This window comes from Odontesthes bonariensis, chromosome 4 (genome assembly GCF_027942865.1).
Source record: "Odontesthes bonariensis isolate fOdoBon6 chromosome 4, fOdoBon6.hap1, whole genome shotgun sequence".
NCBI lineage: Eukaryota > Metazoa > Chordata > Actinopteri > Atheriniformes > Atherinopsidae > Odontesthes > Odontesthes bonariensis.
In genome coordinates this window covers 28,923,542-28,949,476 of record NC_134509.1, presented here as the reverse complement: position 1 = coordinate 28,949,476, position 25,935 = coordinate 28,923,542, and the positions used below count along the sequence as shown (strand labels likewise).

General features: G+C 38.8%; 1 protein-coding gene across 1 annotated transcript; it reads right to left on the bottom strand.

Moving 5' to 3' along the window:
- Window positions 1-1,991: 1,991 nt before the first annotated feature.
- cplx2a (complexin 2a) lies at window positions 1,992-25,935 on the bottom strand. Its single transcript, XM_075464544.1, has 4 exons — window positions 25,698-25,935; window positions 24,188-24,272; window positions 5,200-5,378; window positions 1,992-3,619 (listed from the first exon to the last, which is right to left on the bottom strand). Exons 2-4 carry the CDS (start codon window positions 24,216-24,218, stop codon window positions 3,428-3,430), a joined length of 402 nt encoding a protein of 133 aa, XP_075320659.1. The 5' UTR covers window positions 24,219-24,272; window positions 25,698-25,935; the 3' UTR covers window positions 1,992-3,427.

The window sequence follows — 25,935 nt, the reverse complement described above, 5'->3', positions numbered from 1 at the left end:
CAGAGTGCAACATTCTCCCACGCGTAGATCACAGTGACACTCTGTGGCAACGTAGAGGAACTGCACAGTCCGTTCAGTCTGAGGGTCCTTTTCTCTCTGCTACATCATTTGGCTTGAAAACATAATTATCAGGGTATCATTGGCCTGGCATGTGACATGGAAAGGCATTTGACAGATATATATTTATAGTAAAAAGAAACATTTGTTACTCTTTGAAACATTGCCTGCAACTAGGGAACCCCTGTGTTTTCATGAATTTATTCAACATTGTGATACAGAGTTGCTCTTGGGCTAAGAAGTCCGTGTAAGCATCTTTTGCAGAATTTACTTTCTGTTAAACATTTACATAGTTTCCTAGCAGTCTGTATTTTTTCAAACCACTTTACTGGATTCCTTCTATTGCAAGATGGTTGATACTTTTCTTGCATTTACTGCTAGTTTCAAATCCACCACAACATTTCAGTATGCTTAAATTATACTTTCCATCTCTGCTTTTTGAGCCATTCTCTGCTGATTTTCTTATTATCTTAGGATCACTATCCATTTTTTTTTTACTTGCCTTTGCTTGGGACCACCAGTGCAGGACAAACTGGGACCTGCTTGAAATCTGCACCACTAATAGATTACTTTCTTTTACTAAAGATTTATGTCAAGTAATTTATTCATTTTTTTTTAATTTATTAACTTCCTGACAGACTCAAAAACATTCACCATTTTTTCTGAAGGGTACAGACAGCTCTTTAAGTGTTGACATCATGATGGGACACAGGTCAACAGCAGGTTCAAGATGTCAGAGGTTTAAGTAAGGCCCGCTCCACACGTCACTCTCTGAGAAGGTTCTGATCATGAACAAATAGTAGGGAAGCCCTGAATCTAATTTCATTTACTTAAAAGTGTCATAAGTGTGAGCTTGAACTTGGCTTTTTGCATGTGGCAGATCAAATCCGAGCATTACTACTAAATCGCGGTTTCATTTCCTTCAGTTCGTCTTTGAAGTGCTGTTTTGAGAGCGATGAAATGTTTTGTTCCTCAAATACGTTGAGAAAGTCAGCAACGGTTTGGACTTGATTTCTGCCAACTACCGGTACATAAAACATGATGTCATTTGTTTTTTAAAGATTTAAGCACTAGTGGCCTTCATTTGAAAGTAGGTAGACAGGAAAGGGGGCAGAGCGAGTGGGAGATGACATACAGCAAAGGGCCCCAGGACTCAAACCTGGGCTTTCTGCGGTGAGGAACTACAGACTCTGTACATGGGACACCTGCTTAACCAGTTGAGCTATAAAGCACCCTGTAATTTGGGTTTTAATGCACTAAAGAAAATAATACATTTTTGTGTACTTGATTGAGGGGGATTTGGAAACCACATGCAATATTATATTATCATTACTATTGTAATATTATCAGATGTTAATTGACAGTTCTCTTATCATTATGGATGATTTTCAGTTACAAGGAGCCAGTAGTAAATCAACAGGGAACCAAGTCAATTATTACATTTATTCCCCATCTCGTTATCATCTTGTAGGCCAAAAGAAAACAAACAAATATGAAAAAAAAAACGACTTTACTGTATGTAATACTATGCAATTTAATAGTTTATCATGCTTCTGTATGTAATTGTAATCATTCATTGTAAGATATGTTGAAATGACATCTTCCCACAGCTTAGCAATATTTGTGTATAATCTAAAGAAACAGTTTGATTAATTCCTTCAAATAAATACCGATATATTTTTGGATTTGTGGTTACTATAAAAGTTTGTCCATGGTGATGGCTATTTAAAAATGAACTAGAATGAACTGAAGATTTTTAACTTATTATAAAGAAATGACAGAAATGAAAAAAACTCAAAATCAGGAAATGTTCAAATGAAAGTCAGACAGACTTAAGAGTAAGCTTGTTTGTTATTGTTATATTCTACGCCCCATTTTTTAAAACTGAAAGCATGAAAGGAAGAAAAAAAGACGCTATTTTAAGTCTGTGAACAAACTTTTAACTTTTTATTGAATCTCAGGCAGACACATACACATTAAACCTTTATTGCACTCTCCGTTCTGCATCGCCCTCATCTCAACCAGCAATACAGAATCATTTTTAAACACTCCTATTTTCTTCTTTTTTTGTGAAACAAAATCAGTAGGCAAACTGCAGTCACTTCACAATGTGTGGGTGTGTATTGAGGGAAGGTGGTCTGTTTCTCACAAATCTTCACACAGCACAAAAGCCAACTTTGTTCTCTATTCTGGAGTTAATACAGCTTAGTCAAAATGCACATCTTATTCAGATTTCATTCACTACTCTGTCCCTTCTCACCCTGAAAAATAACAATATGCATACTGTGAGTTCTGGTTTTATGGCTGAAAGCTTAAGGTTTTAGCTGTTGTACAACAGCTACACGGTCATTTTTCATCAAAGATTAAACAAAGAAAAAACCCTGCAAATATAATTCAGTTTCCTGAATGCATACATATCTATTTTTGATTACTGATATTAACGGTTACATCGACACGGTAGTGAAAACACAGACAAACTTAGGATTTATTGCCTTCATATTTTTTGCATGATAAAGAAGGGGATAAACATGGATCAGGTGAGTTCGAGTACATAGTCACACAACAGACAAATGGCATGCAAGACGTAAGAAAGACACACTGAGCAAGGAAATAGAAACATTTCTAAACACTATACTACATAAACATGTACGCAGAAACACTTTGTGGGCGAGTGTCTGAAAGATAGACGACTGGTTTTACAGAGAAATGTGTAACTGTGTGCAAAACATTTTACAGAAATTTCAGACATGGTTGAACACATAACAGAAACCTAAGGAACACAACAGTAGTCTTTAAATAACATTTAAAATATGGCTTATCAAGTTATCACTTTTTTGTTTTAGCGACACACAGATTAATATTTTCATATACTATGATTGTTTGCCCACCTTGAGGCTTACTATGTATTCACTTATGTATGTACAAATTGAGTAAAGGTGGTGGACAATTTCTTTTCAGTGCTGCAGGAGAGCAGCTATCACAGACGAGAGAAAAGGGAGTTTAAAACTTCTCAGACTATAAGGATAAACCATCTAACGTGTCTTTAGCCACCTGCTTGTTGTAAGCTTCAAAATATAACACCGCTAACATTAGCATCAGTGAAGCTAACATTAATCTGACTGCTGAGTCAGCCTTGCTCAGTCGAATGGCTGCACTTCACACTGTTGGTTCACATTTGATTAAATACCCCACCATAAAACTTTGATAAAACCCAACACCAAAAAAAAACAAAAAAAACTCTCATAATTGTAACTATATTTTCCGTACTTACATGAGAATGGGAGAAAAAAAAAAACCTGAATCAAGCCAACCTTGTGAGTGTAGCCTATTAACTAAGCTAGATAACGTCAGCATTAGCCAGATGGCTAACCTACTTCTTCAGCATGTCTTGCAGAGGACCTGGCAGGTATTTCATCACTGTGTCCATGATGCTTTCTTCCTCCTCCTCATCTCCACAGCCGGCTGGCACGAGCTTCTTGGGTCGAGTCAAGCTGCCCTCTGCAGTCTCCTCTGCAGCTGCAGCTGCCTCAGCCTCAGCCTCCTCTCGCTTTTTCAACCCATACTGGTGATGGAGGACAGACACGGAGGTGTAAGATGTAAAGACTAAAATACATTCAAATAAATAGATGTATTTTATCATTGGGTATCCAATAGTTTTGCATTTGATTGAATTTTTTTCCCAGTAAGAAATCCTGTGAAATGACCTGTTGTGGAATTTATTAATTTAGCCAAATGACAAAAAGAAGTCAATTTAATTTTTAACTATTGATGTGTTTGGAAGTCAGCTGACTTTACTTTACTTTACTGGCGGGAATATCTGTTGCACATACTGTACTCTCTAAGACAGGGATGTCCAAAGTCGGTCCTGGAAGGCCGCAGTCCTGCAGGTTTTAGATGTTTCCACACACCTGATTCAGATGAAATGGATTTCTTCAAAAGATTGTTAAGTTCTGCATAAGCCTGCTAATGATGCATTGATCGGAATCAGGTGTGCTGAAGCAGGGAAACATCTAAAACCTGCAGGACAGCCGCCCTCGAGGACCGGATGTGGATATCCCTGCTCTAAGACCTTGGGTGATAAGGGTGCAAATGAGGGATTCTTGCAAGTTTTGTATACTGCAACCTTAAGCATCATCACAACACTCACTTTCTCAGAAAGTGATTTTTCTTATAAAAATGGGCAATGCCTGTCCACATCTAAACTTCACAAGTTGCCAAGAATTTAAGAAATTGTTCAGTTTGACCCAATAACAAAAACTCAATCTTGGAAGTGTGGCAGCTCGCCATTGGTAAGCTCTGACACTTGGAAAAAGTTTGACTGTAGTGGGGCTCTGGGTCACATGGTGTATGACCCCGAAAAAATACTAAAGGAAGGAGAACGCTGGAGAAGTTGTGAGACAGCAGTGTTGCACAATGCTATATGTGACTCTGTGTGGTGGCATGCAAAGTTACAAGTTATTTTCACAGTGTCTTGCACAACATAATGGAGTTAAATGGAGGTATTGGACACACATCAGTCCAGTCCAGAACACTAAATTACAAACCACGGTCTTGATTCCCATAATATTAGTATGGTTATAGAAATACAATCCATAAACTAGTATTAATGCAGGTGATGGCTCCATAACTCTTAAACATTTTCGATGTCATCTTTGCTAACATTATGTCTCTAATTCGACCCTCTGATCCACCTGTTTTTGTCTAAAAACGATCATATTTGGATCAGCTTTTTTGTTTCTCTCTGTTATATACAACTTTGTGATTCTCTACTGATCTATTTTAATCACAAAGTTGAAAAATAACAAGAAAAAAGAAAAATAGTCTAAAAATAGTCTATTTTAGAAACATTAAATAAAAGGACTTTTGCTGTCATGCAGGGCAAAATGTGAAGACTTCAGAAGCTACGTGAACATCAGAAGACAAGAAAGAAACCAGTCTTTAAAACTTTCCATAGTTATAAGCATAACTGAGAAGATATTGTACTTTCTATCCATTTAATTCTTTTAGTAAGCATTCATTGTTGCAAAACTGTTGTTAAATACATTTTGTATTCATCTTTTCTTTGTTTTGGTGGCGATGTCACCCTGAGAGACAGCTGTACAGCGTCTTCTGCTCAGTCGGTATATTAGTTTGACATTTTACCTTGTCCCTGATGCCTTGCCTCATGCTTTCCCTCTCAGCCTCCATCTTGGAATATTTGGCCTTCCTCTCCTCCTCCTGCTGCCTCAGTGCCTCCTGTCGCTCCTCCTCCTTCTTTGCTGCATCAGGGTCTTCCTCCTTCTCCTCCCCGCCCAGCATCTTGCCCACATCAGGGGGGCCTCCTGCGAGAGACAGAGTGGAAAATAAAGGAAAGGCATGAGGCACAATGACAGCTTCAGCAAATTAGACTGAAGTGAGAAAAAGTAAGTCCAGTCAGATGTGTGACAAGCATATAAACTGAAGGCTGATTTATGGTCGGAAACCAGGCAATAGGGAAACTGAACACTCAGGTGCAACAATTTTGTCATTTCAAATTCCAAAATTAATATATTTTTTTGTTTAGTTTGATTATTTTAACATACATAGCATTCTCATCAAGATTGAAAACATTTTGATATAGTGTATCGTTTCAAATATCACTTACAAGGAAATGCTTCCTTGGAACTCAAGCCTCTATTGCAACACAACACGTTATTCAACAGAGCAGTGTTTACCAATCGCGGTCCCCTGGACCCACTGCCCTGCATGTTTTAGATGTACCAAATGATCCATCCAAATGAATGGATCAACAGAAAGCTCTGCAGAAGCCTGTTAATGACCCATTGATTGGAATCAGATATGTTAAAGCCCGAAAGTCTCTAAAACACTGGAAATTGTCCTGGAGATTGGAGGTCAAAAAAAAAAAAAAAAGAGAAAAGATTGATCATAGAAATAGAGGTGCCATAAATGCATTTGAGTTAAAAAAAAAAATGAAACGGTGAAATGAATTATCAGTTAATTTGATTCATTCTAAGCCAATTTTATTAAAACAGTTGTAACATAATGAAAGCAAAGCCGTGTATCATGATTTTCCCCGAGTTACATTCATCATTCATACACAAATATTTATTATTCATGGAAAGTAGCCCCAGGGGTTTAAATAACAAAAAAAAAACTAATGAAAAAAGAAAATGTCATAGAGCTGCCTTTGAACTAATCATGGAAGTGATGAAGATTATCTGAACTGAAAAAAAAAAGTCATGAATTTTTCAATGGACAAATCCTTAATAAATAAGACTGACATTTTAGAAAATTAAGGGATTCACTGGCTTGACTTTCAACTGTTTCTGTCTGCAGAGCGCCAAAGGGTGTCAGAGGAAAAAGAGCCCCTCACAGTTCAGCCAGCTTGATTTTATGTTTTTGTTTTGATGAGGAGATTCATAAACTTGTGAGCCCACAAGTTCTGTACTGTGTACTGTTGCATCTGTGGCTGATTACATTATACTTGCATGTGCCTAAATTTGTTTGTTTCTCCTTAGTTATTGGTTCTGTTATTTTTATTCATTGCTCTTAGTTCTTTCTGTGCTAGATCAGTCTTTGTTTCACTTTAGTTCTGTTTCTCGTAGTATTCAGTTATGTTTAATTACTCCTTGTGTATTCTTTGTGTTAGTTAGATTCATTTTCGTAGTTAGCGTGATCTCCCTCGCCCCCTGTGCCATCTCTCTCTCTCTCCTCAGTCCGTCTCCTGCTCTCTTCACTCTCACCTGCAACCTGTTTGTAATTAGCCACCAGTTCCTGCTCCAGTAATCAACCTCCCCAGTATATATGTCTTTCTAGTTTCACCACCCCTTGCCGGATCCTCGTCTTATACGTCATACTTGTCTCCCGTCTCCCTCAACCCAGTCTCACAGAAAAACGTGTAATAGCTACGTTGGTCCACAAGGGAAAACGTGGTATTGTCACAATTTGGCCCCCAAAATTGTGACAATACCACGTTTTATTTGGCCTATTTATTTACATTGCTTCGCAACCAGGTCACGTGACTATCAAGTTTCCCTCAGCTAAAAAAGGAAAATGGCCGACTGTCAACCTTTTTTCTGTGAAAAACACAACATTTTAAGAAAGCATCTGCATTTGTATGCATTTCGATAGCATTTCTAGCGAGAACTATGCATCATATTTTCAGAATCTTCATTCAGAGAATGTAGACGATCTTTCGTTTATTAGTTTCGCCGAAGACTTTGGCATCTCCTGGAATAAACGTAAGAATAACAAGTTTTGTATCGTTGTTATGGTGGTTGCTATGGACGCTGCTATCTCAACGTCAACGACCAGCGCTGACATTCCGTGTACTTTTTGTTTAAAAAATAAATATTTATATATATATATATATATATATATATATATATATGTATACATATACATATATATATTTGGTTTGGTATTTTTTTTTTTTTCGATATAGTCACACTATATCTGCGTGGTTCAGTGGCTGAGGCACGGCAACCCGACCAGGACAATACAAAGGAATTTAGGCTGACGTGAAGGAACAACAATTTAATTGTGTGTAGTTACATATGACACAACAGAGCTTCTGTTGTGTATGCATTCTAATATGCTTTACTCTGTTCATTTTACATTTTTATGGAATATGTATTTACAAAAAACAAAAGATAATTTTTTGATCATAAATAATAATATAAGTATATCTATGCACCCTATTTGACTGTTATCAGTCTATTCAATAGACGTTATCAGCACACGTCAGTCAGTTTTTTTTTTTTATCAGGTTGCCAGATCTCATCTTTTATGTTTAGCTTACCTGGTAGCTATTGTAGCAGTGTGGTTGTTGACCCAATAGAGGCGGACTGGTCACGTAATGCGTAAAAAACGCAGGTACTAGCAAACCTGGCAACCACTCAGCTGGTTAAAGAGCTACTTACCAAAAAACATGACTCTTATTTATGTATGTATGTATGCCGACATAAACATACATATGTCTATTTGGTTATATGTGTATCTGATTTGATGGAAGAAGTTGGTCTGATTAATATAGGGATGAAAGAGTAGTAGTATTATACTAGTGAATATAACGAACAAACAACATACACATATGTCTGTCTTTACAGAAGATGTATGGCGGGGCAGGTTAGGATAATTGAGATGCTGAGAGGGCTACCTGTTGAAGAATGATCTTTATTGTTATTATTTATAATTTTTGTGAAGTGAGTGCCCTGCCATAGGGGTTTGGGATGTTTACATACCCATGCCCAGGGGCCCATTGTCACCCACCTATGAGTAAAATAATCCAAATCCAAAATTATGAACATGATTAGGAAAATCATCAATACCTTGAAGGTTCTTTCTGACCAAAAAGGAAAAAAAAAAATCCAAAGACTTGATTTCATCCAGGCTGGACAATCAAACGGTCTTAGAAACCACACCTCAAAGAAGCCTTACACCAAACAGAGGTGAAAATGACACTTTGTTGTAGGACAAAATGAAAGACATTTTTGAAAAGACCTTGACCTGGTGAGTAACATATGTTAGTGTGAAGATTATAAATTAGTCCTGCCTTGAAATATTGACCTCTGAAGGTTGACCTCAGTGCAATTTAGAAGGCTCGTTAATCATTAACAGAAGAGGCTACAGATATGGTACCAACTGTTATAGAGAGCTCTTGACTTCAGCTACATGACTATACCCATATGGGTATGGCCACCAAGTGGGGGCGCTATCAAATATGGTAAAATATCATTTTCACCAATTTCACAGTTGCATATTTAAAATCTGATGACGTAAATGTGTTTTCCACCCCTTTAAATCTCTCCTTGTACACTCTATTTAGTATTTACCACTCCAAATTATAAGAAATACGCCCGTTTTTAAAATAAACTACAATTGCCTTATTCCGTGCTATGTATCTGATCCAAATTAGCGCCATATTGGTAGTTCTTTCCAGTTTGCAAAGTAGGGTTTTAAAAACGTATATATACTGACTATATCAAATATCTAGTGCAGCCGAATTAGTAATTATACTTCATCTATATGATTGAGGTTTGAAAAAAGTCAAGATGTTGGTTAGATATTCTAACTGTTATTGTAGAAATGTGGTTTGGGGTTAGCAGCTTCTTCCGATTTGCAAAGTAGGGTTGGAAAAACATACATCTACTAAATATATCAAATATCAAGTACAGCCGAACTAGTAATTACACTTGATATCGATGATCAATACAAAGAAAAATTTAATAAATTTACTTCAGATACTTTTAGAGCCGCACCTTGTAACATCATACAAAATCAACACGGTACTCGTAGTACTTCCGGTTTGCAAGGGTTATTTATAGTCGCATAAAGACAGATTATACGTATATATTTTGTGCGTATTATATATTTATGATGAATATATTATGAAAGATACACGTTTGGTCAATAAAGTTGAAAAAGAAAAAAAAGCCCATGCCTGATAACAGGCCTCTCTCTACTGGCTCACTGAAATAATGGCCCACTGATAGAAATGGTTGATAAGGTTTTATCAACCATTTCTATGATAAGGTCACTATTGTTATGTGGCTATATCTTTATATATATACACATTTTTTAGAATGTCGGTGCAGGTCGGTGACGTTGAGATAGCAGCGTCCATAGTAACCACCTTAACAACGGTAAAAACGTGTTATTCTTACGTTTATTCCAGGAGATACCAAAATCTTCGGCGAAACTAATAAACAAAAGACCGTCTACATTCTCTGAACGAAGATTCTGAAAATATTATGCATAGTTCTCGCTAGAAATGCTATCGAAATGCATACAAATGCAGATGCTTTCTTAAAATGTTGTTTTTTACAAAAAAAAAGGTTGACAGTTGGCCATTTTCCTTTTTTAGCTGAGGGAAACTTGATAGTCACGTGACCTGGTTGCGAAGCAATGTAAATGAATAGGCCAAATAAAACGTGGTATTGTCACAATTTTGGGGGCCAAATTGTGACAATACCACGTTTTCCCTTGTGGACCAACGTAGCTATTACACGTTTTTTTGTGAGACTGGGTTGTCTCCCTTCCCGTGATCACCTCTTGCCAATTTTGAGACTCCTTATGCTGCGTGTACACCAAGGGCGACCTACGCTACCCCTGCAAAAAAAAACATGAGGAAAGAGAGGGCAGGGACACGAATAAACGTGTTGTTATGTACAATTTGTTATACAAGATATACATCACGTTACAAATGATGTAAAACTACATTAGGTACAACTAAATTCGAAATAAAATCCGAAATAAATCCGAAATAAAACTTAATTACAGTGAGAAAAGTATGCGTGGGGTTACTACACTATTATATTGAAGCACTCGACACGGCAATTGCAACAGTCTCAGGATTAAACGACTATTGTTTGGATAGGAACCAAAGTTTACACGTCTGTTTCCGCGAACCCCTCGGATTGTCGGACCCCTACAATCTGTGGATTGTCATTGGTTTTCGCCGAACCGCGTCATAGCTCATTACCATAAAGTTAGCTTGAGTTTAATCGCTGGAATCCGCTCTGGTCGCTCAGTTAGCTCACCCTCCATAGAGATATAATGATTTCCGGCGCTCAGGTAGCGTAGGTCGCTCTTGGTGTACACGCACCTGAGCTATTCCTGCTCTTCTCAGGTGTACCTAATGTAGTTTTACATCATTTGTAACGTGATGTATATCTTGTATAACAAATTGTAAATTACAACACGTTTATTCGTGTCCCTGCCCTCTCTTTCCTCATGTGTTTTTTCGCGGGGGTGCTGCACAGCCGCGGGGCCTTTAAAAATTGAACATTCTAAATGTGACGTCACGAGCTACCAAAGCTACCAAAGCAAATTCTCAAGCGAAGCTTCTCCAGCTACCTCCGCTACCAGGCAGCGTAGGTCGCTCTTGGTGTACACGCAGCATTAGTCTGTTTTGGTTTTTGTTCCTGAGCTCCCTGTGTTCCTGGATTTTTTGTATCATCATTTACCTTTTTTATTAAATCATCAAAATCAACTCACCTCCTCTACGTCGTCTGCATTTGGGTCCAACTCCGTTATTACATCATGACATAATCAAATTATGCAGTGAAAAAGCAAGTATAAACAAACTAACTGTATTCATTTTCTAAATGTAAACATATGTATTTTATATTCATACTCTAAGCCTCTACATTATCAGTTACGTTTGCAGTTCCAATTTAATTATTTAGATTATGAAGATTTTTGTGCTTTTTTTAAAAGTAAAAACGTGGAAAAATATATATTTTTTTAACCAAGTGATAAAAAGAGTTTCCTCTTTTAAAAACGTTAATCTAAAATATGAAAAAAAATGTAAGTCTTTTGAAAATTGGTTTGTCCAAAGCTCTGTCTTTAATTTTTGAAGATATAGGTGTTTTTTCATAATGCATGTATATAAATTGCACTGATATTAAAGGAAGAAAAAAAATGGCAAAAACAGTCCACATAAGCTATCGACAAAAATATTATTTTCAACGTGAGTATTTTATCGGCCCAAAATTTCACAACGAGTCTATACCTAGTTAACGCTGTTTAATGTAGCTCTCCATATCAACAGGAATGTAATTTTGGATGAGACACCCTTTATTTCAATTTTAAACTGAAAAAGAAACATAGTTAAGTCACGAAAACCCCAGGATTTACAAAAAAAATATCCAAAGATCTGACCTCAGTGTCGTGAATCGATAACTAAGTTGTGTTTGCAAATTGTTTATGTATAATTATATCTAAGAAACTGAAGATCAAACACCAAGCACTTCTGTTATGCTGAGAATCCCAGAGACTAGGAAATCTGTTGGTTAATAGGACAGATTCAAATGGAAGAAACAGTCATTGATGCAAGAAATGCTGAACAAATGGTTTTGTGTATTATAGTCGCACGGCAGGAGTCCTGAAATAGGTTTTTATATAAATCTGTTTACTGCGCCTGTAAGAACTAAACATCTTATATAGTAATGCGTCATGACGCCAAGGCAGAAAAATGCAGAGTGTAAAGGAAAAAAAAAATATTCAAAAAAAGAGAAACATGGAAGTCTGTCACTATGCATCTTCTTTAAGATTATGAAGACAAAAACCAGTGGACTGAGGGATTATGCCAAAGACCGGAGTACATAGGAAAGAAAAAAAAGAAGAAGAAAAAAACAAGGCATTAGCTGAGTCAGTATACTGTACCTCTCAACATAATGACACAACAAGACATATTTATGAAAACAAGAGACGTGAGAGGATTTGGAGAGAGTCTGTCAGAATATGTTCAGTCTAATTAGCTTCACTGTTCCAGTTAGCAGGATCACCCTTCACTTTCTGTTCGACTACACAGAGAGAGGGGGTGGAACAGCTGAAACGATGGAGAAAAAGAAAAAAACACCGGAAGAGAAGAGATGAAGCATGAAGAGAAGAAGAAGAAAAGGCTGATAGAGAGGGCGAAAGTCAGGCAAGGAGAGAAAACAAGCAGCTAAGAGGGAAAGATCGCTTGAGCCTACTCTGCCCCCAGGTACAGCTGCAGTTTTGACTTATCAGCATAATTACAACAAACTGCAGCAGCAGAATGTGAGAGAGATGACAAACATCAGAGGTGAAAAAAGAAGAAAATATTGAATATATCTCGGCCTGATTAATACTAACCCGAAGAAATAACATCATTACTTGAATGGACAATTTTCAGAGGCATGAAGCGCTCACTAGAAGCACTCTATGAAGAGATGAGGAGGTAAGTGAAGCTCATCAACATGGAAAGTGTTACAAAGGCTCTGGGACTCCAGTGATTCATAGTAAAATATTATCTATGTCAAGAATAAAATAAATGGCATAAACAGGTACGGTCGTGATTACGCTCCTGAGACTGCAACTCTGTTATCTTGCTTCTGGCCCCTTGTGGTCTGGTTTTACTCTCTATACGTTGTCTGAAACCAGGAAAAACAAGGCTATGCCTCAGGAGTGTATAAACAGTATAAAACAGTATTACCCTTGAAATTTCTCTGGCTTACCCTAATTTTTAAGCAATACTGGTTCTAACGACAATCTACGAATGGCAATTCAAGCTTTATCCATTGAATTGCTGTTACTATTTTTACTCAACCATTCATACCCAGTTCATCCATGAATGAATTAAGAGAGTGAATGGTGATCAAAAGAACAAAGCTGTTTATCTTGGAAATAAAACATTCTTTTTTAGAACATCTATATCTCTGCACCACCCTGTAGGAGGGTGCCACATTTCCAGTCATTCAGCTTAAGCCCTCAAAAGACCAGCAGCAGTAAGTAAAGACTTTTTCACAAGTCAGTGGTCTAATTTGCTCAGTCTTCAAGAAAGCAGCAGAAATACAAACAACATTGCTCTTGAGGAATCCTTTTTGTTCTTTGAAAAAGGCCCCACGCCTAAAAGTAGAGGGCTCATTTAATAAAAAATGTTGCAATAGTTATATAGAAACATAGACAGGTGCTCTGTGGAAAGTCTAGTGCACACCACAAAGACAAAGAAAGAAAATCAGTGGTATTGACCTTGAATTTGACTGAAAAGGACAGATGAGGGGGAAAAAAAATCTAAGGTTAATGGACGCGTTGCCAAATCAGCAGTTATGGGGAAGGGAAGCTGACACAGCAACATATATCAAACAGCTGTGCACTGATGTCTTTGCTCCTTGTAATTATCTTTTTGTATGAGAAAGAGAAAGCGATGGAGAAGAGGAGAAGTGTGGCTAAAAGCCATATGAGTGTCCACATACGCACATGTGGACATAGATAATCGCTTGACTTCCTTTTTGGCTTGCATGAATGAGCATTTGTGGTGTTGAGCAATTGCTTGTCTGTGTGTATTTTAAGGCACTCTGTATGAGAATGTGCGGCTACAGATATAGTATATCAAATATCTGGTGGGACTTTCCATCGGTGGTTACATTGACTAACTGTACACACTAATAAGAAGCTTAAATCCCTGTTGAAATCCTTTTGCTGGAAAAGAGTCAACGTTTATTGATATGCAAACTGCGACTGGATTAAAATGGTTAAGAACTGCGCAATAGTGTACTCACGGGCACTATTTTGAGAAATGATTAAGTCAGCATTGAGCTTGCACATTCTTTGGAAATCAAAATGAAACTTATGAGTGCATACATTAATACTCTCTATGATATCCCAGATGCATCCAGGTGTCTCTGATCCAAGCTAAGAGCTTATATAGCATAATGGAGGATGATTTAGGATCAGCTTAAGAGCCCAAGCCTGAATGTGCAATAGAATCCATGTAAATGATGTTGAGTCCTGTGAGTGCAGCAATAGCTCAAAGACAGCTAAGCCTTAATATCAAACAGATCTGTTACCATGCAAAGCCCAGAAAAAAAACAAAAAGCTCTTAATTACTTATTTCTAACTGCTCTAAGCTGAATCAAAACAAACTTGATTGGTTTCCACAGAATGTTTCAAGCACATTATGATAATCTTTGATCAAATGTAAAGAGGATTCAGGCAGACAAAACAGTGAGTATCACTGAGCAGTGATCCTGGCTGCCACTTTGTGTGCCATTTGTTTCAAGTACAGCTGTATCCTTTTGAAACAGATTCATTCTGTTCAGTTTGAAGCTGTGTCAAGCTATGTTTTTACTTAAGTGTTTGGAGCCCTGCCCGTGTGGACCTGCTGTGTAAATGGTTGATGAGCAGTCAGGAATGTAACGTATCTAAGCTCATTAAAGCTTGTTATGGGATAGTTTGGATTTTAGCCTCTAACAACGTTTGATTATCACAAACAAGTTATTATAAGTAAGACCAACAAAAAACGTTTTACACATACTGTAACAGAATGTACATGGAAACTCCTGAAACAAATTATTTTTTACATGAACTAGGCTGGTTATCAGCTAAATTAAGGGGTAGCTTTTCCTTCATAATAATATGATTAATTTCCTAGATTCTTGGACACTGCTTGACTGTTACACAAAAGGTGTAATTTCTTTAATCCTCTCCTTCTGAAAGTTCTTTGTAAAATCTGTTAAATCCAAAGTCTTGAGGGAAAGTGGGAAATAAGACAAACCTAAGCTAACTCTCCCAGAGTTTGAACTTTTGACAGCATAAGATAAACTATACTGATCTCTCTCTTCCCACTCAAAGTACTTCTCAGGCTAATCCCTCTCTTACTCTAAAGTGTGTTGGGAAAGCACAAGAGGATACAACACAGAACACGGCTGAAACCATTATTTTCTCAAAAAAGCTTATTTAACATCCTAAATGTGGCAGAGGAGGACAGTTTGGAAAGGAAAATGCAGTATTTATCTAGCTACCCTTCAAGTGAAACAGCTTATTTTGCACTATGACTTAAGTTCATAAACAGGGCTCTCAAGTCTCACGCAATGAGCGTGAGACACACGCATTTCAACAAGTTCACACGCTCACACGCCACACATGCCATTTCTCACGCTGAGAAATGATCAACTTCGTCGCACAGAAATTATAATGGCCTATACTATAAACGAGTCAATGGCAGGTGCGCTCGTACAGCTCAGAACTATAGCTCTGGTACAGCTGTCTTGATTTAGCAACCCATCGGAAAATCACAAAACAGAATTTTTTGTTGCCGGGTTAGGTCTGAAATAGCTTTAAGCTGCAAGCACGCGTTCCATGAATGCACAGCGGACATAACCTTTATGGTCTGAATGCGTGCAGAAGTTGTAGACGAGCTGGAGGTGGAAGAGAACCGTCAGGATCTTCAGCAGGTCATATCTTCATTTATTTTAATCTTTTGTTAGTTACTATAGTTTTCCTACTCCTTGTAAAAGACCAATACCTGCCGATTAAAGTGTTCATTGGAGTAGTAGACCTAAATATTCAGCACACACCCTTTGACATGAGCAACTTAATGAAAAATGAAAAATATGTAGGAGTGTAATTAGGCTTCCGTGGTTAATTCTTTTCAAAGGTGACTGGTATGAGCAGATTCCCAAGGCTATTTACAATTGCCAAACTGGTATTAGTTCTGCCACACTGAAATGCTGATGCAGAGAGGGTTTTTTCCATGGTGGGGCTCAATAAAACCAAGACCAGGAACACGTTGGCTCTGAATGGAACTCTGTCATCCATCATGACTGTGAAAATGGCTGTGCTTTAAAAGGGAGCCCCCAATATCAGTCATCAAGCATCAAAATCTGCCACAAACACTTACAACAACACTCATAAAAAATTTTGTTTGTTAAGACTTTGCATACCTAAAACAATTTATTTTAAAATATAGCAGAATTTAGTGTAAAAGTGAAGATTTGTGATTTTGGTATAAATAAAACAATTGTTCTTTAGCTAGTTTATGGTGATGGAATACTGCAATACATTTCATAAACGCATGAAATTTGCGATTTTGAATTTGCCGCTAGGAAACCTTCCTGGAATTCCAGACTGGGGGCGGGGCTTCCGTGTGACGTCACAAGTGCCATGGTTTTTCCTGGCTGCCTCAGTGTTGCCAATTTAGCTAGATTTAGCGACTTTTGGCCATCTCTGGCGACAAAAAAAAATAATCTAGCGACTTTCGGGCTCAATCTGTCTGAATCTAGCGACAATTCAACTTGTTTTGTGAGTGACAAATCAGTTGCCCCGCGACACCATACAAGCCGAGACAGAAGCACTGCAGGACGGTGGCAACCCGGCATTTCCTGTCAAAACCGCAGTTTCAAGCTAGCTACAACGAGGGTAGGTTCACTTCCTGTTTTCAAAACAACAGCACGTAATGGCTTTCCCTATGATAAAAGGCAACGGGTATTTTATTTTGTCAAAATAACCGGAAGTGCGTTGCTCACTGCGGCTAGCTTTAGCAGCGCCGAATTCGTCGGAACAAAATGGTAAACAGCCGGTATTTTGTCAGGTTTTCAACACGTTGGGGATCTAAACGACTACTTTCTCGCCTGAAAATGTTTCAAATGTTGCGAGGACAGAGGAAGCAGAGAGACCCGCGGTCTTGTGTCTGTCTCCCTGTCCGCCTGCCTCCTCTCTGGTGAAATCAGCCGGAGCCATCCCGCCGTGTTCAGCTCCCTGCGGTGCGGACACTCAGGGGGAATCCACCTGGCGGAGAGCGGACACACCGCGGGATGGTTGCCCTGAAATCAGCCGGCAGAGCGATCATCAAGAGCCCCGACGTGGACATGATCGCTCTGCCGGCTGATTTCCACTCTCCACCTGGCGGAGAGTGTGTTCGCTCTCCGCCAGGTGGATTCCTGTCCGACCGCGGGTCTCTCTGCTTCCTCTGCCCCCGGTGGTGTGAGCTGCTGGTGCTGAGGACAACACACGCACTTCGTACATCTACTCGCAATAAAAACTGCACTGAACCCAACGTTTTATATTTCCAAGCGACGTCCCGCGGCACACATCGAAATTTGCCGTGAAGAAGCTGTCCAGGTCTGGCAAACTGCGGGCTTCGCTACTAGAACTACTGGTGATTGTTCCAGCAGCTGGCACTCGTGACGTCACGCACCTGTCGTTCCAGTTTGCCAAATTCGAGTCAAATGTGGTGATAGTTTATTGGGCCTAATCAGGACTATCCAGGGGCCTAAAATTATTTTAAAATCATAAAAAAATTCCATGGTATATAAGGAATCAATCTGCTATTTCAGTTTTGTGCAAAAAATCACCTTTCTGTAGGCCTTTAAATACAATAAAGCCATAGCAATAGTCAAAGTTCTAAATCTGAAAAAGTGTATTTCACAGACTACAAGTTAGAGATCAGCAATATTTTACAAAATAATGTACTTTTATGTGTGTGCTAGAGTGGCAAATCTGAATGAATAAACTAAAATATGCACTAATATGCTATAATTTCTCATTAGAAAATCTGTTATATCTATGCAGTAACAACTAATGCTTATCTAATGCACTCAAAGATATCTTGACAAAAGAATCTAAAATTTTAATTAGATTTTGTCATAATGCAGTTTCATCATGGATGTTGGGGAACACTTGGCCTTAGGTTTGAATGTTTGAGTGAAATGCCTCCTTTCATTCTGCGCAGGACTGCAGTACAAAGGGGCATTTGATTACATCAGACTTGCAAAATATATATATAACAGGAACAAGAGAGGGTTGGAGCTAGTCTCTTTCATCACTTTAATATGCATTATGAAGGGAATAGAACTGTTGTAGCCATGAGCTCTTGTCATTCCTTTTTATGAGGTCTATGACACTCCTGTCAGTTTTTTAGACTGTTACATGGGTTTAACTGAACTGTCCAGATCATTTTGCTAGTTCACAATAAGACTGGCAGGGTGGGAAGAATAACTCAACATTTCAGAAAACAATTTATCATTGTTGGAGATTGAATGTAGTCTTCTGTTGGACCACTAGTGCAGGTGTTCAAAAAGTTCTACGGAAAGTTTTATGTCTGTAATACTCCAATTTTCCTCATTCCCGAATGAACCTTTATCATTCTTTTGTCCATGGCGAGTGGGTTGTCAAAATGATTACACCATGATTGATAAACTGCATCTATATAGCACTTTTCTATTATTGTTGAACATCTACAGACCTTTCAAATATTGTGCAATGAGCAGCACTTCCAATTGGTAGAAGTTCCACTTTAACTCTTAACTTTGAGCCACAATCACCTGATTGTGGTTATTTGTGCTGAAACTGATTATTCAGCAAAATTGTATGCAACATCTCTGGAACAGAAATGTCCCATTTCCATGTCACAAGGTTTTACAAGCGCTCTTTTAATTTCATCATACCATTTCACCCCATTTCTGTGCTGTAGTTTAAGGTTTGGCATCTGAGTGCAGACGTCTATTTGGTAACAGCACTCATAGTTTACAATAAATCATCAACTATGAGTGTATACTTGGGGCAGCCCCAGTCACGAGGTAAAGTATTTCCAGAGCAGTAAAAGGCTTTCCATGAAATCACATATTGACATTGACATACATGGTCCTGCTGCCTTTAGGCGGAGATTTACAGACGTTTACACAGATCCAATTGAGGTAAAAACATTTATGAAATTTTTCTTGGTGCACGAGCATACCTGAAAGATTTAGTACGCACTGTAATGAGTTTTCTTTACTATTATCTGATTTTGATACAAATAGTCTGTTCTTTCCTCTGACATCCACTTTTTTCTCTGTGTCTGTCTCACTGTTTGTGACTTATATGGTTTAAAGATTTATTTATTGAATGCAGACACGCCATCCAACTCACATCAAGAGATGGACCCATATATTTCACTCCAGCTGCAGCTGAAGGTCACTTTGTAGAATTGAATTTGATGTGTTGGAGTAATGCGCAAGAAGAACAAGATGGGGAAGTGGGTGTGTGTGCGTGCGTGCACGCGCGCATGTGGCTGGGTATCAGCTGTGACCCCAACACCAATCAAATGATAAAGGTCAGTTCTCTAGCCAGTCATATGTGATTGATGTTTAATGTGACTATCCACACTCTGAGGAGATGGGGTGAGGGGCGAACACCTCAAGGTGCCCCCTGTATCTATTTCACATGGAATATCTTCACTTTGTTGAGCTTCTTTCTATAATATTATAAGGTTTTGACCTCTGACAGCATTACGTTGTTTTATTCTCCGTACGTCTTTATCAATAACTAATAAACTAAGGATCGAGGTTTATCTTTTCTTTATAAAGACAGTACCAGTTAAGCTTTTGACAAATCTACTCATTTAAAAGGATCTGTACTGTTTCTTTGGCATAGTAGCTATAGCTACTATAGGTGGTTATAAAATGCCCAGCTGCCACATTTCCCCAGATGCAAAATAACATCATGATATCAACCATCAGCCAACCAAATCTCCTACTAAATCAGCCCCTGGCTGACCACTCAATTGTACTGTAAATATACAGTTATTACCTCAAGATTTTTACAAACTGTACAACTGCACTTACCCAGACCCCTGTATAATAAGAGACATACCAAAGAATAACTTTGTCAGTACAAACAATGGACTGAAAGCATAAGATGTAGAAACAGATGACAGCCATCATCTCACACTGTTTATGAGTGAGATCCAGTGGGGTCACATGGCACTGAAAGGATCGGATTATTGGCTAAATTACAAAAAGAATAAGTTGAGCAAGGGTAATTATCCTTGGATATATGGCGGTGAATGAATCAGATCAGAGGCACAAAGCATGTCATACTCCGATCCGATAGGTCGAGCTGTACCCATCTCAACTATTGCTAATATAGCCACTTCCGGTTGACCCCTTCAACACCAACAACAAACTCAGGCATTCGAGGGAATGGCGAATGAAGAGCAAGATGAAGGTACGTCCCTCTACATTTCGTTTGTGATGAGCATGCTTGTTGCACAAACGCGATGCACAACGGCGCATTTTCCATCGCGTTGTTTGTTTCTTTCCGACGGCGACAACAGTAATATCGTCTCTTCCGACTTCCGGTTCAGGACCGTGGGAAAAAATCTCGAGCATGCGCAGAACGCAAAGTCTAATTCACCACGTGCTTCACTGTCTACAAGCACGTTTAATATGACTTTCAACCGAGTTATCTCTGGGTCTTAATCCAATCGTGAGTAACCCGATCCGATCCAATTTCTTGTCAGATTAAGTTGTCTACATGCACTTAATAACTCAGTCTTATTGTAATTTAGCCAGTTATCCAATCCTTTCAGTGCCATGTAACCCCACTGTTCATGATAGCATTACTACATTAATCAATTGAAGCAAGACTTTCTTCCAACAACTTCTTGTTTGGTGTCATAAATCAAACCATCCGTTTCCCCACAAACTCAGACATGTTATCATATTATCCTAAGAAACACATGTTCAACTGAGTCATAAAATTAAATGCAAAATAATTTGGTAATTTAATACTACGATCGATTTACTCGCTGTAACAATAACTTTTCTGCTGATACGATCATGTTGTGTCAACTGTTGCTGCCTTCACATTTTAACTGAGCTCCAGACCTAGGGACTCAGTGAGCAGCACACTTAACAGCCTACCATTTTATCAGACTAACTTCAAGTTTTAGGAGTTTTAGGAGCTCAGTGTCAGCACTGGAACATCTATTATAGCTAGGATTTTAGGTCGGGGAGCAAAAGCTGCGTGGGAGCCCGTTCAATGGCTCCCCAAACAACAAGAGCAGTAGAGCTTCATTGATTAAAATCTGCAGAGTTGTCAAATGAAGCATGTTAATCATTTTTGTTTCCCAGGCCGGACGTTTTAAAGATGCAATGGGCTCATAAACTGCAGTCCAGGGAGCAAAACCGTTTCAGAGCTGCTTCCACTTTTTGTTTACACTGTTAAATATCAGCTTGTGTTTTCATAAAAGTTGTTGCAAAGTGAGTATTTAGTCTTGATGAGTGTTAAGGGGTTAGATAAGATTAATTAGAGAAGGTTAATTATATTTTGACTACTGCACTTGCCGCTTTAAATGAAAGTTTACTCAAAAGAGAGGCCCATTATTTACTTTATGTTGAAATTCTTAATCAGACACATTTCAACTATAACAGACTTTAAAAGATAAAAAAAAAACCTTTAGGACTAAAATTTGATGTGTTTATATTGTCTGTAAGTTGCGGTGATAGAAAAATTGAGCAACTCTTTAATCAACTCTGTTTACAATTCAGATCCAATTTTGACATGTTACATAATGTTGCTCAGGTCAGTTCAAGGAAAAATATTTATACAATTAGTTTTATAGCATTCATTGAGAAATACTGAACAAGTTCTGTGGCTCTTAGTTGCTCTTTTCTGACTGAAGGTGCTTTTGGTACAATTTTGCCAGAAACATCTGGAAATGAATAGCTGTTTTGGACTCAGATGATGCCCAGTTCCATATCTGGCTATTTCAACATTTCACCACCCAGCACTGTCCCAGTTTCAGATTTTAGCCATGCTGAGTCATCCTCGTTCAACATTGCTGTTTTGTTCCAGATATCTGCAACCGGAGACGCCTTAGTGGATTACTTAATGCACTGGCAGCATCATCTCTGTGACGAAGACTCATCCACACATGGATCACCTAACATACTTAGCAAAGCACTCAGTGCCTGGACAGCAAATCCACTTCTAAACGGAAGAAACATAATCACAGGATAAAGGGATGGGAGATATGACTTGTGATAGTTTCATAGCGAGGAAGAAAAATGCTGCTCCGTTTATTGTTTCTTATCTCTCAAGGTTGTATGAATTATTTACTTATTGTTTAGGTCATATGCATATACAGGGTGATTAGTCAAAATGGCTTTTTTAAATGTAAATTAATACATTCACATCAAATGCAAATGCAGCTTGGTGAAAAAAAATAAAATACTGTTCTCACCACAGGCTAAATTTTTTAATTCAACCAATCAGGATGCTGACATGGCTGAGTCACTTACTAGTGACTTACTTGGTCACCTGGGTGACAACCTGTTTTGTTTTATTGTCTTATTCAGAAGAGAGCAGAAATGACATTATGTTGTTGTTTTCCAGGTAACATTCGGCTGCCAAAACTATAGTTTCCTCCCCCTAAATGTGTACTGGTGCCTAAACCTAACAAAACACTGACTGAAAATAAATGTAACACTGTGTACATTTAGTGTCACATGACTATGTTTCATATTACATGCAACTGACAAAAAGGTAATGTTGCACAACTATACTGTGTATGCAGCTTCGGCCACTACAAAAAGGACGGCCCAATAACACAGATTAATTGGTTAATATCTAAGAAATATTTGCTGACAGGCACTGAGCAGCAGATCAATGGCTTAGTTGATTGATTTTCTGGCAAACTAACTAGTTTCATTATGTGACAGCCCATCTGAAGTGCACTGTCAGTATTTTTCTGCATTTCTGTGGAAAGAGGTCAATGTGTCCCTAGTAAGAAAAGATGAATACAGACATTCTGTTACAAACATTCAAAGGCATTCACAGCAAAAAAAAACATCATCCTGAAAGGGCATCAGTATCAGTTACTAAACGTATAGTGCTTCTAATGATCAAATCTTCCTTCTGTCATTCTTGATCTTTCGTATTTCTTTCACATACAAAAATCGAACACATTATGCCCGTGCAGGCTCCATGATTTTGCTTGTAGATGTTAACATACACAACCAGTCCTTTGCAGTGTCAATTAAACATCTTTCCAGAAAAGGCAGAGCTTGTACACATATGCATACACCTGCAAACCTAATCCCATAGTCTACAGGCCGAGTGCAGCCTGATGAAGCAAAACCAGCTATCAACTCAATGCAGTTTATTTAAGAATTCATAGCGCAGACTCTAGGCACAGAAGCTAGGCAGAACAAGGTAGCGCTTTCATCTCCTGCATCCCAATGAGGAGCCAAGTATGTGCCTCAACTCCACAATCCAAGTGTAACTGGCTGCCTGTAACTTATAACAGTTCAGCGTCACGCACGACTGACCAGAATGAGTGTGATTCCTGTATCATAACCATTGGTGCCACTTTCCTGCTGTTTGCCTTGAAGCTAAAGCTGACAAGAGAGATCAGTTACAGAGCTTTTGCGAGGACTAATTAGTGGGAAATATTAGCTTAGATAATATTCAAGAGGATAATACCTGAAGGCTTTAAAGGACAAAAGTCTAATCTAAAAAAATAAGATGCTAATCTTAGCTCTTGGCCCAACTGCTCCTCCTCATTTTTCCTGCCTAAAAAGGTGCCAGAGGGTATCTTGAAAACCACAATAAGCTTGAAAACCTCTTTACTCATGCATTAAGATCAAGCTACGGTGAAGCTGCTGCTGTCCTGAGAAGGTGATATGTGGAGATACAAGGTTTCCTATGTGCATCAGTAGTACATTGATAGATACTAACTGCATCTACAGCTGCGACTGTCCTATTTCATCTGCAGCTGTGGTAACCTCATTTAGAGAGTCATGATATACTGGTCCCATTTGCACTATTTCTACAAAAGACGACACACAGAGCAAAAAACTATGAACGACTTTCAGCCATTCGGCTCACGTCACGTTATAATGCTCTATTGTTAAAGATTTGGCTGACAGGAGGTCATTCTTTAGAACGAGTTATGCTGCCCAGCAGAAAGAATGTGTAGCTGAGGTCAGTAGTTTTGTGAAAGATGGATTATCATCGCCCAGCATCACCCATAACCACCCAGCAAATACTAGTGCAGCGCTCTTGCTGCTCGTGAGCATCCTTTTAAATCCTTTCCACTGCAGTGCTGTTAAATCAACCTCGCGCCAGGCGGACTACTCACCTCCCATCGCAGCTTTCATTACAAAATTCATGATGAAGCAGTTCTGTGTTCTCCTCCTTCAGTGGCCGTGTTATCAGGGACAGACCTGCAGCCAGAGGACAGAATACATAAGCTGTGACTGCACTCACTCCAGGGTTACAAGAGTTTGATGGGATGGGATGGGACAGGATGGGATGGGCTTGGGGACAAGGAGGCTTGATGCAGACAAGAAACAACATCCAGATGGAGATCGTTGTGCGGGACAGAGGTACCAAAACCTGCAAAAAGCAAACCCTTCTGCTTCTGCAATTAAAATACTTTCATCGGATCCTTCAGAATTTCTGAAAGCTATAAATTCACAACCATACATAATTTACATTAAATTTACATGAACAGCTCCAAGATGTGACTAAATCTTATAAATAAAAAGTGTCTAAACTGGGTTAAGATACCATAAAACTCTGTGCCCTGAGTTTTGTTGAGGCACCTGTACCCTTGATTCAGAGGCATGCTCCGGCTTGAGTGGATTTATGCTGACACTGCCTGACTGCCTGAAATGCATCCTCGCATGGAAATTACTCCCAGAAATTAGAAAAGGTGAAGAACAAAGACAGGGTCAAACATGACAGAGTGGAGGCAAAATGTATGCCAGTGCACAGGGCTTTGAGAGCACAGACAGTTTTACATGTCAAGACAAAAGTTGATTATTTTTTAAGGTATTTCCATATTTTCTGCCCATGGTGCGAGTATTTCATCCTATATTTAAGGCTAATGATGACTCAAGGTTGATGAACAGTACATTCAGTATCACTCCAAATGGAAAACACGTTTATCTAATATTGCTGCTGGGAATTATTGCCTGAGAGAATTAATCCTGACTTTAGGGTAATTTAGAGTAATTATTAACGCTATATGGGATTGACAGATTGAGATTATAGTGGCCTGAGGAAAAACATCAAGCTCGATGTAATCTCAGTCTGTTTTTCTCTCTATTTTCTTCCTCTTTTTTTTTTTTTTTTTTTTTTTACAGTATAAAGACCGAGCGTGCAGTTTTACTGCATTTTACAGCCCCCCACCCCCTGACATTGCAGTCACGGCAATCTCGTCTTGAACTTGGTGTACTCATTATTCATCTCTGTTTATTCTCCGGGTCATTTTCATTTGCCCAAAGTCGATTCTGCACCAGCCGAGCGTCTTTAATGAATTCATCTCTTGGTTTCCTTCCACTTCCCCATCATCTGCAGCAGCATCCTCAGTTTCTCCTCACACGAACCCTCCAGTAATAACTCAGTGTTCTTGCTGCGGTGCAGTATTCCGGCACATCCACGGCACTGCAATTGTACTCCCTATTACATTACTGCACCAACAAGCTTAAATTTGATGAACCATAACTCTCTCTCACACACACACACACACGGAAGGTGGTGTTTTAAAGAGTGTGGAAGCTTGGGTATCTTTTACCAAGTAGTGCATGAACCTGTCACCGTCCTGTCCCGTAAAACATCCCCTTCTTTGTTCGACTGTCGTTTACCTGGTTTTGATCGTCCTCTAAGTCCCTCCAAAAAGCCTTGGCGCAGAGTTAAAACCACTCGTCCTGTTCTCCCTCTGCGGGATGAAAGAAAACACCAAATGTGCGTCGGAGAGCCGGATTGTGCCTCTCTTTGTGTGTTACTGCGCGGATCTCAGTTTGCAGACATGCCGGTTGTGTCGGGCTGCTGCGGAGGAGGAAGAGAGGGAAGAGGAGGAGGAGAATCTATTCCTGCAGGACG

What these genes read in the sequence shown, in the direction of transcription:
- cplx2a (XM_075464544.1), bottom strand. Translation starts at nt 24,218, where the DNA reads ATGAATTTTGTAATGAAAGCTGCGATGGGAG. An exon ending in AATGAAAGCTGCGATGGGAG is followed by an intron (nt 5,379 to 24,187) that starts GTGAGTAGTCCG and finishes TGTCTCTCGCAG; the next exon opens with GAGGCCCCCCTGATGTGGGC. An exon ending in GGCAAGGCATCAGGGACAAG is followed by an intron (nt 3,620 to 5,199) that starts GTAAAATGTCAA and finishes CTCCATCACCAG; the next exon opens with TATGGGTTGAAAAAGCGAGA.